Genomic DNA, 11,488 nt, shown 5'->3' with positions numbered 1-11,488 from the left:
GATTTGAAGGTTTCTTATTTTTTTTTCTTTTTTCTTTTTTTTTTCTTTTTTTGTATATTAAGCTTTGCCCAACTTTTGATCTTTCTTTTAACGTTAGGCATGGGACTCTTCTGGGTAGGGCATAAATCTTAGAGTGTAACTCACTTCCTTAGCAACTTATGCTGGCTTCTCTGTTATATATCAAACACTTTTTCCTTCTTCATGAGGGGGGGGAATATCCAGTTCACAACAGCATTCACTAGAGGGGATCAGTTTAATCATTCGCAGCCTCTCAGCTTCCCACATCTCCCTCACCGAATGCCGAATGCAGCTTCTTCCACCTTCTCTCCCCCCCTTCTCACCACGCCAATAAATCCAATCAACAACTTCCACCTTACAAGCCAGCATTTCAATCGTTCCCATGTGAGATAAGAATGAAAGGTTATAACACAAATCAATGTCCAGCAAGCATAAATTCCTTCTTTTTAAACTGCGTCAGTGTTTGCTCTTTACTTTCGGTTTCGATAGTGTGATGATAAGGGTAGATAGACATTGTATTAAACATCAATCATCTCACCTCCCTTCTTCAAATCTCGCCACTTTTCCAGCTCCTGTGACTTTTATAATCATTTTCTGTCGTTTGCTCAAAGATTTATGCCCATTAGAAGAGAGATAATTGCTTTTTCCGGCAAACGCCGCTTAGAGCCTCAGAAGAAACCCGCCATTGCTCAGGCGGCCAGCTCCGCCCCCCCTTTAAAAATATTCTTAATGAACAAGCTGAGATTGTCTTGTTCATTGAGCACAGATCACTCTAAGGAAGGTAGCAAAGTCCAAAAGTAGTTGATGGGAGAAACCGTGAAACGCAGGCTGAATTCCTAGGTGAGTGAGGAATCTTTTGGTGCTATTGAAGAGGGGGATTAAGTATTTGTTTGGGATTTGTTTGAGGTTTGTCCTCTTTCAAAGTCCAGCTTGACTAGAACTGCAAGAGGTGAGTTCTCCACCTCCTGAATGTAGGGAGACCATCAATTCACACCTCTGCATTTTAGCTTTTGTGGAATCCTATAAATGCCAATTCCAAGGTCACTTTGTCAATAACCAAGCAATCCTTGGTAGGTGTTACAATGGAGTGGAGGGGCAGTTTTTGGTCGGGATGACTTTATTGGTCGGGATGACTTTATTTATTTTTTATTGCATTTCTATACCACCCAAAATCCACGAAGTACAACCTAAGGAGTAAAACTGAAACCACAATATTAAAGTACGATAGAAAAGTACAACCAGAATTAAACCAAGCAGCAACGCAAAGATTTAAAATACAAATTTAAAATACAGATTTAAAACAGCAAAGTGAAAAGGCAAGGCAAGACCCACACTACTGTTTTATCATGGTTTATAATGGTATTGACAACTGTTCGAGCCCGGGACGCATTCCAGATACCGTTTTCCAAACTTTTTCAAACTGTTATATCCTGCTTGGCATAAATGTGCCCAAGTATGATAAAATGTTTAAACACTGGGAAAACAAAAAGGTCTTCACTTGGTGTTGAAAGGAGTATAATGGAGGTGCCAGGCAAACCCTTCTAGCAAGCTAATTCCACAGTCAGGGTGCCGCAGCAGAGAAGGCCCTCCTCCTGGTAGCAACCTGCCTCACTTTCTTTGTCAAGGGCTCATGCAGAAGGACCCCTGAGAATTGTCTTAGGGTTTGGGCAGGTACATATGGGAGGAGGCATTTCTTGAGATCACCTGGCCCCAAGCCATTTGGGGCATTGAAAGTACTGTAACCCTCTTTTATTTTAATTGTTTCTTTTATTTTTATTATATACACTGTAGTTTCAATTTAGAGAAATTGATTTGAGCTTGAATGGCAATTGAAATGGCAGTTTTCATTTGCTCAAAATTAAAAAAAGAAAAGAATGAAAACCCACTAGCTAGCTGAGTAGCTGGTGTGTGTGTGCGTGTGTGTGTTTACAAATGGCTGAACTGAATCCAGGGTGCCAAACCGATGAAAGGTCATCAAGCTCCAAGCAGGATATAACACTTAAAAGCGGTTTGAAAATGGTATATGGAATGTGTCATGTGCCCCAACAGTTGTCAATACTGTTATAAACCATTATAAAGCAGTAGTGTAGATCATTGGCGTGTGCACAGGGGGTTCAGAGGGTTCCGCTGAACCCCCTAATGTGCTGCCGCCGCCATGTTCCCCCCCCCCCCCGTCCCTGCTGAGCAACTTCACGGAGAGATTGCCTGGGAAAATCTCAGCCATCAGAGGCAGGCGGGCGGGCGGAGAAGCGTCTCCCTCCATCGGAGCGTGGGTTTGGTGTGGCTGCCTTGGAAGGGGAAGAGGGAGGCAGCGGGGTGGGAGGATGGAGGAAGGAGGTCTGTCAAATGTCAGGCACAGCACAAAGCCTTTGCCACGTAATTAGAGGCTCCTATTAAGTCTGGATCTGCCCTCCCCGGGGTCCGGTCCGCTCCCCACCCACACCCGCGCACATGCCAGGCTGGGCCGTTTGAAGTGCCAGAGAGCCGCTCGATCGGTGGCGGGGGGGCGGCGGCGGCGGTTTCAGCAGGAATAGAGCGAGCGAGAGACCCGCTCGAGCTCCCCAAGCCCCCTCCCCCTCCCCCTCCTCCTCCTCCAGGCAGGCGAGGGGAGCCCGGGCGGCGGCGCTCAGTCTGTCGGTCGGCGACGACAGTCTGCCAGCGGTCCGCCCGCGCGCCTTCGCTACGAGCCCGGCCACTGAAGAAGCGTGCCCGGCCTGGCCCGGGAGACGCAGGAGCACGGCGGCTTCCTCGGCGGCGCCTGCTTGCCGGCCTCCCAGCCGCGCGAGATTGTGGAGGAGCCCTGCTCGGCTGGCCGCTCCCCCGAGCGGGGCTGCTCTGCTGCGCGCTCCGGGCCCGGGCGTCCCCCGCCCCCTCTGGCGCTCCCGCCCCGACAGCCGGCGGGGCCAAGACGCAACCGCCGCCGCCACAGGCCTGCTTACCGCGGGCCGGCTCGGGTGCGACGCCTGGGGCCGGGCTGCCCCCGCCCCCTGCCCCCGCCCTGCGGGGGCGCAGCCATGGCGTCCAGCTACGGGCATGTCCTGGAGAGGCCGCCGGCCGGCCCGCGCGCCTGGAGAGCCCCGGCAGCAGCCTCGACAGCCTGCAGGCCAAGAAGAACTTCTCCGTCAGCCACTTGCTGGACCTGGAAGAAGCTGGCGACCTGGGGGCCGCCCAGCCCGACGAGGGCGCCACGGAGAGCGGCAGGCGCCTGCTGGAGTCGCCAGGGCTGACCAGTGGCAGTGACACGCAGCAGCAGGACTGTGTGTGTGCGACGGGCGTCGCCCGAGCCCCGCGCGCCCAAGGCCGCCGCCGAGCCCCGCTCCGCTCGCCGGTCGGCAGGGAGCTTCCCCTGCCTGGCAGCTCGGGGCTGGCCACGACGGCAGCAGAAGGGGTAGCGGCCCCGTCAGGGCCCACGCCAGGGCCGAGGCGTGGGAAGCGGGGATACGTGAAAAGACCAGAGAAACGCAGGCAGGAGAAAGGAGATGGGTTGCAATTCAGTGTTGGAAGGGGGGGAATCCAGGACACCCCCCCACCCACCCCCAGGGCGAACTACCACGAACGAGGGAGTGTAAAGGTGAAGACTCATGCCCACGCACAAACCTTCGCTCAGTAACCACGAATCAGATCAGTTTAATTCGGATTACCCCGCTCTTGCTGTTCCTACCCAAAATTATCGGGGCCCTGGCCCAGCCCTGCATCTCCCAGGGACACTCTCCCGTTCTCCTCTATGGTGACGCAAGCTGGTTATCAGCTCAGCCAGCAGCAACTAGAGGAGGAAGCAGGAGCTGAGCGCGGTAGTTTTCGTTTATTTCGTTTGTTTGATGAGTGAAAAAAGTCCTTTATTACTGTATATTCAATCAATGTTTACCTTAAAAAAAACAACCCCTGGTGGCTGAACCCCCTAATGAAATGTGCTGCACACGCCTATGGTGTAGATCCGGCCTTAGCTTGGTGTGTGTGTGTGTGTGTGTGTGTGTGTTTACAAATGGCTTACCTCCCTCGTCTCCACTGCCACCACCTGCTGAGTCCTCTTGGCACCAGAAGCCTCTGGAAGGACACCGGAATCCTGGCACAGAAGCTCTGGATTTAGCACTGACCCAAGTAGCAAGAAGACAGCAGCAGCACAAGCAGTTGAGGTCGAAGGGGTTTATTTACACGTAAGGGGAGGGGTTGTGGGAAGGATAACAGTAAAACAAACATGCAGGCATGCATAATCTAGGAAACTCAGTAACCTTAAAACAATAAAACCTAGCTAGACTACCTACTTACTCCAAAGTAGGGCCTTGTATTCTGAGCCGGCCGCAGTCACAACAATCCAAACCGTATGGAAAGATGAGACCAAGACCAGGGGGAAGCCCTCGAACTTTATAACCCCAAAGCTCTCAACTCCCTCCATGTTCCCCCCTCCCTCTAGCACAACCCCAGAGGCCTGGTTTCACACCTCTCCAGCTGCAGCAACTCCTTCCTGCCACCCTGCTCCACATCCCTGGAGGCCTGATAAGACAGCTCTCCTCTGGCACAAAGGCCTCTCCTATCTTTCCGCAACCATCCCCAGGTGTCTTGGTGTTGATTCTTCAGTCTGGTGTCCTTCTCCTTCTATATTTTTAAAGTGTCGTGGTAAAACTACCCAAACCATTTAATTCTTTTTACATGACTAGCATAAGCATAGTCTATCCGATGTCCAACACCTTTACAAACCTGACTCACTATTGTCCGAGTTGGGCCAGCTAGTGGAAGAGGAACCAAATCCAGGGGCACAGCCGATGAAGGTCATCAGGCTCCATCCGCCTAGTGGAGTCCACTGACATCGCTAGTTCAGAATAAAAGAGCCACATCAAATATCGTAATGGATGATCATTTTCTGTGTTCATTGGAGGTGCTGGGTTTTCCTTCCACCCTACCCTCAAGGTAATTAACCAATGCATGATAGGCAGAAATCCAGTACATATGATAAATCTGAAATTTCAGTGGATGTGCCATTGAGAAGAGGAAGAATGACATTCTTCCATAGACAAAATATTGCTCTTTATTCCAGAGACAGGGCGGAAACTTGTGAATAAGCGGCAAGAACGCTGCATCTCCATTTCTCTTCAAGATATTTTTTCCTCAATGTCATCTGCACTGAATGTCACCCACAAGGGGATTCTATTCCCCAATATTGGATACGATGTGGAAACAATCAAGTTTGTGGAAAATGAATTCCAACTGTTGGACGACGATGTACTAAACGTCACTTATCCTAAGTCAGGTCAGTGGTGCTATTAAGTTCCTGGACTAGTAGTCCTACATGGGCCCTGGCTTGGAAGATTATGTGCATTATTACACCTATGTCAAATGTGAAGCACCCAATAAACTTTGAACAACAAGATATTTGACCTCCTCCAACCCACTCCATGATTTACAGCGGTCATTCCTTATATCCCAATATCAGAGGCCACAAGCCTATATGCACCAGTTGTTGGGGGACATGGTGGAAAGGGTGCTGCTGCATCCATGTCCTGCTTGAAGGTTGCTTGATGGACCCTTGGTCTGATCCAGCATGGTTATTCTTATGTTCTATTCATGGGTGAAAAGGCTACTACTCATGATAACTGTATATTACCCATAGTCATAGAGACAGGTATGCTTCTGAATATCACTTTCTAGGCAGCACACCTGGAAGGGTGTTTACATTTGTGACTTTCCCATTGAGGAATCTGGTTGGACAATGGAACAGAATGCTACACTAGATAGGTCTTTGCTCTGATCCAGCAATACTCTTCTGTTCTTATGACCACCAATGGACCATAGTCATCTGTATTTTTTTTTTCTAGATCTGGATTTGCTTCTACAGCTAATGTATGTCAACCCACTCCCTCCCAGAACTTAATTTCTCTCCCCCTTTCAGGCTTGCTTCTTTACATACAAAGTTCTGTGCACAAAGCGAACTAAGTGCTGAACGTTAACAAAACCAAGAGCGAAATGAGGGAATTTGTTCTCAAACGTCCAGCATGAGGCCCAGTTTCTGGTGATGCTGTGTATCTGTATGTATGGGCAGTATCCAGTAGTACCCCTGCACAGAATAGACACATGGGCCTAGTTTACATAGGACTACCATTGGCTATTGCCCTATGTTTTATTTATTATTTTATTTTATTTATTATTTATTACGTTTTTATACCACCCGCTAACTGAAGCTCTCTGGGTTTTCTTGTACAATGACCCTAAGAACATACAGTAGGAGGCAGCAGAAGAAAATCAGTAGAGCCCTGATGGATCAGGCGAAAAGCTGATACAGACCAGCATTTTTCCCTATGGAAGCCAACCAGATTCCTTTGAGAAAACCACAGGAAGACATCACCCTCTTGCTTGCATTCCCTCGGAAATGGGATTCAAAGGCATGATGTCTCAGATACTGAATGTTGCATTCCTGAGAATACTCAATGAATTTATGCAATCTTCAAAGGTTTTAACTGTTTAAAAGAATCAGGAGGATGCTGAGAGATGCTGAACAAAAGTCAGCCATCTTTGGAAAGAAACATGGTCATGTCAGCAGGGGTTTTATTCAAGGACAGCCATCTCTGAATGTTGATTGCATGATAGAAAAAGATGAGCATCTGTTTGGTACTCTGGTCTCCTTGCTAACATCTTTCCTTGCCCCCAGTGAGAAAGGTATATGCTGAGTTAGACATGGCCTTGTTAATGAGGCATGAATTTAGGGAATCCTGACTTTGTAGAGTTTACAGTAGCTCCTAGCCCTTAACAGAAATTCATTCCAGTTCTTATGATTTTCCATAGACAGGGAATTATGAATGGGCAGTGGAAGGGAAGGTGAAAGTGGGTAAGTGAAAAGGGTATAGGGGAAGAAGAGGCAACCGTATGATTATTGGACTTCCTTCCAGGTACCAATTGGATGACGGAGATCTTGAGCTTAATCTGGCACAATGGGGACCCATCATGGGTTCGCAGCTCATTTGCGTGGAAACGGTCACCATGGCTGGCGTCTAGTAATGGTATGAAGGCTGTATTGGCACATCTTCCACCCAGACTCATGGTTTCTCACTTGCCATTTCAGCTTTTCCCCAAATCGTTCCTCAGTTCCAAGGCTAAGGTAAGACAGAAACAATTCTCACATCAAGCCCACTTTCACTTCCTGCCAGTCTGCAACTCAGCTATATGGGGAGTTCTGAGTCGACTCCCCTTCCATTGATAGGAAGCAAGGAATTTTTATAGAAACCATTTATAGGAGGCAAATACGTTCTATGGATCCATTGCCTCTGCCACTGTTTAACAGTACTCCTGACAGCTTTTTGGCTATGTCTTCCAGGGGAAAAAAAACTTGATCCAGGGCCTTAGGGTAAAACAATAATGCACACGACATGTTCCAGATGAAGTGCATTTGGAGCTTCTTTGTAACAGGGGCGAAATGCTGCCCACTCACAATGTCACCCCTGCCTCTCCTACAGGTGATCTATACTCTGCGTAATCCCAAGGATGTGCTGGTCTCATTTTACCACCTCTCCAAGTTCTACAAGGGAGTCAAAGACCCTGGTACTGTGGAAGAGTTCTTGGAGGAATTCCTGAGTGGGAACGGTATGCAAAGAGTCCAATCAACCATCTTCCTCCATTTGGCTTGTAGGACTCCTCCCCGCCCAAGAGACTCACTGAGAAATATAACCACTGAACTCCACTGCCCTGCAGAAGTTCAGACTTGTAGCTGCAACAGTGTCTTTCATTTGATTATCCTGACTTCTCTGAAGAAATCTCGTACATTTGTCAGAGTGGTGAACTGGACCTGTTATTGTATTTATCCTGCCCTCCACAAGGCTACAAGACTGGGTAGAAGAGTGGAGGAGTTGTCCCATGCTACCCCTCATAATCGTGGTGTGAGCTTAAAGGTAGAAAGGTAGAAATATTGACTGCCACAGACTAGGCCAAAGCCACTCTGTGTATCTCATGACTGAGTGAAGATGGGAAATCCAGTCTCCCCTGGGCTGGTCCAACATGCTATGCCCCACAACATGATGGCTTTCTTCTTACCCCATCCTCATAACCTTATCACAGAACTGTAATTCCCAACAGGGCAAAAGGGAAGGAAGGGGAAATGTGCCACATTAATTAAACTGGTTTCCATTTTTAAAATATAAATAAATGCCATTCACAGGTGGATATGAATCACCTTAAGATGTGGAGGGTGGAGATGGTGAAGCCACAGTTCCACTGTTCTGAGATGATAATGCATATCTGTCTCTGAAGGCAGGAAGTGTAACCTTCCTGCCCCCCCCCCCGGACTGTTGACATGCCACTTGTGGCTGTGCTTTGCTGTTCCAGTGATATTTGGTTCCTGGTTTGACCATGTGAAAAGTTGGCTGGAGGTGAAGGGGAAACCCAATGTCTTCTTCAACAGTTATGAAGAGATGCACCAGGTATGGTTTGACCTTCAGCTATATACACACCCATCCTGGCATACGTTGTTTCTTCAATTCTGCAAGTGAAGGTTTTTTAAAATGGGAAGCTCTTGAGTGCAGAGAGTCTCTAGGAACATAAGATAAGAAGAACTTTGCTGGATCCGGTCAAGTGTCCATCTGGTCCAGCATTCTGTTCACACAGTGGCCAAGCATTTGCTCATGGGAAACCCACAGGCTGGACATGAGTGGAGCAGCACCCCCCTGCCCCTGTTCCCCAGCAACTAGTGTACATAGACATACAATCTGATACAGTACACAGCTCTAGGGTAGTAGCCATTGATAGCCTTTCCCCTTGCTTGCACTGTCAGCTGTCCTCCAAGGTTCCAATTAAAAGCTGCCGTTTCACCTTTTTATGTTAAGCATCAGCAGTCGGGTTTTATTCTGGTTCAAATACAGCCCATCTCTCTTGTACAGGCCCAGCTTGTCCCAAAACATTTTCCAGCACCCTATAAATTTGATACATTCTTCTCTACACCACCATCTCACCCACATATTGAAACTCCTCAATTTTGCCTGCTTAGATGGCCCTGTATTTAGGACAGGGAGCATTTAAGAGAAAGCCACCTTGGCAGTACTGTCCTCCTACCTCACAGACTTATTGTGGTCTCTAGGACCCCCTGTCATGGGAACCATCATAAGCCACCACTACTGACTCCACCTCAGCAATGTCTACAAAGCTATGTAGATGGTGTGTGATGTCCACAAGCCCTGCAGCAGGCAGGAAGTTTCCCAGGCCATCTGCTTGTCTCTCTGCCAGGACCTGCGAGGCAGTGTGGAGAAGATCTGCCATTTCCTTGGGAAGGAGCTGAATAGCCAGCAAATTGATTCTGTGGTGGAAAATGCCTCCTTCCAGAAGATGAAGGACAACCCGAAGTCCAACCTCACCACAGTGCCGGATCATTTTTTCGACCACAAGAAAGGGAAGTTCTTGAGGAAAGGTAAAAGCAGAGCCTCTTGGGTATCTGGTATTGTCACGTGTGCATTTGCTGGAGGTCAGGTGGCAGCCACTGACCAAGGCCGGATCGACACTACTGCTTTAAAGCGCTTTATAACAGTTTTATAGCACTTTAAAGCGCTTTATAACTGTTATAAAGTGCTTTAAAGCAGTAGTGTAGATCCTGCCCAAGAGAGATGGGCGGCAGGGAAGATGTCCCACTGCCTTGAGCTTCCTCACATGTTTCTCTCAACTAGAATTAATGGCGAAGGGTTGCCTTTTCCTGTGCCTGTGGTGGGAGGGGCATTTGTGTGAGATTGGCATTCCTACAGCCCAATCAGCTGTCTTCTGACTTATAAGATCCTGCTCTAATGACAGGTGGCCTTTTGTGAAAAAACCCAACTGGAAATAATTTTGTTTCCATTAAGAGGTTTTAAAATGGAGGTAAATGGCGACCTTGTTGTTGTTGCCTGAGTAGTCTGTGATTCTGCCTGCTTAATCAAGCTTTCCCAAATGGTGCTCTGTGAGTGCAGTTGGGAGAAAGCTATGATCCTACATCCAGCTGGCCCAGGTCATTAAAGAACACAAAAACACCAGCACGAATGGGGCTGGCTCAAAAGAACATCATAGTACGTACGGGAACAGCCAGGTTGGAAGGCTGCCCCTGCTGCCCACCATTATCCCCATCCTAAAGCGGCTTCCTCACACTGCCTAATGGTAGGGCCAACCTTTAAAGCGACACTCATTTCTGTGTGCCAGCTCAACTTCTTTGCATTTATTGCTCCTTCTTGTGGTCTTCCAGGGATCGTCGGGGACTGGAAGAACCACCTGACAGTGGCACAGAGTGAACGCTTTGACCGCGTTTATCAGGAGAAGATGCAGGGAGTGAATGTGACCTTCCCATGGGACTGAAGAAGGCCAGACTGCTGCTTCTGCTGTTCTATTTACTTCCTGTCTTTGCCTCATGTGGCTCACGTTCCTTCTAATAAATCATCTGGCTGTATTAGCAGGGTAGTGTTATTTCTCCAGGTGTGAAGGAAGCTGAGCAGGAATTTCACAGTCCAAACAGGGGAGAAGTGCAAACAGGCCCAAAGCTGCATGAATACATTATACAATTCTAGGCTCACGCCAAGGTTAGCCTTGCTTGCCCCTCAGCTGTCTGGGTGAAGTCACAGACTGAAAATACATTTCTTTTGAAAAACTGACCGCCTTTTGTCATAATTTTTGCATAGTTCCCTAACCTCACTACTCCTCACTGTCCAGAGATTCACAGAGACTAAAGTAGAATACATTCCGAGTAGATTTCCTTGTAGGGTGTGAACTGCGTTACGCAAGCACTAATTCCTACATGGTAACAACCTTTAGGCAGGATCTTTTATGTCTTAATCTTGTTTTTTATTGTCACATTTCTATACATGGAGTTGGGCCCAGACATAATTGGGTCCAGGCTCTGATTTCACTAGAGGCAGTGGTATCAGTTAGTCTGCTCCCATTGTCTTCTTCAATGTCACGAGTCAAGGACATTTGGATAACAACCATTCAGTACAAGAGTAAGAGGAAATGCTTTCATTTGTGGCAGAGCACAGGTTCATGTTATATAATTTGTGACTCTGGACTTGTCTTATGAAGTAGCCTATTTATTTATTTATTTATTTCATTTATGTACCTTCCAATGGCTGAAGCTCTCTGGGTGGTTCACAAAAATCAAAACCGCAAAATGCAGCACAGAATACAAACACAGCCATGTTGTATCAGTTCAGCTGTCATCCAGGCATCCAAAATGTCCCTTCTTCACCATCGCCCTGCTATTCCATATTTCAGAATTGCTTCTGCATGACTGATACTAAAAGGTAAAAAGCAAAAAACAAAGAACCAAGACAAAACATCCAATTGCAAATTTTGATTGAAAAGAAGAAGAAAATACTCCAAAGCGTGTGAAGTTTTGCAATTTAAACTCACTTAGCAAGAATAAAACGGAGTTTGCTTCTGCTGCCCTGTTTCAAATGCAGCCACACCTTGGATGCATTGGCATAATCCAAACTGGTGGCGAACAAGCATGAATGACAACAGCCTGTTCTTTATGGTCCTTTAT

General features: G+C 47.6%; 1 protein-coding gene across 1 annotated transcript; it reads left to right on the top strand.

Annotated features, from left to right (window-relative positions):
* Positions 1 to 748: 748 nt before the first annotated feature.
* Positions 749 to 10,601, top strand: LOC134408489 (sulfotransferase 2B1-like). Its single transcript, XM_063140790.1, has 7 exons — positions 749 to 858; positions 5,051 to 5,263; positions 6,897 to 7,105; positions 7,461 to 7,587; positions 8,326 to 8,420; positions 9,220 to 9,400; positions 10,199 to 10,601. The coding sequence occupies exons 2-7, from the start codon at positions 5,125 to 5,127 to the stop codon at positions 10,306 to 10,308; spliced, it is 861 nt and encodes a 286-aa protein (XP_062996860.1). The 5' UTR covers positions 749 to 858; positions 5,051 to 5,124; the 3' UTR covers positions 10,309 to 10,601.
* The last annotated feature ends 887 nt before the right edge of the window (positions 10,602 to 11,488 follow it).

Source organism: Elgaria multicarinata, chromosome 13 (genome assembly GCF_023053635.1).
Source record: "Elgaria multicarinata webbii isolate HBS135686 ecotype San Diego chromosome 13, rElgMul1.1.pri, whole genome shotgun sequence".
Classification (NCBI taxonomy): Eukaryota; Metazoa; Chordata; class Lepidosauria; order Squamata; family Anguidae; genus Elgaria; species Elgaria multicarinata.
This window is presented reverse-complemented; position numbering and strand designations above follow the sequence as displayed.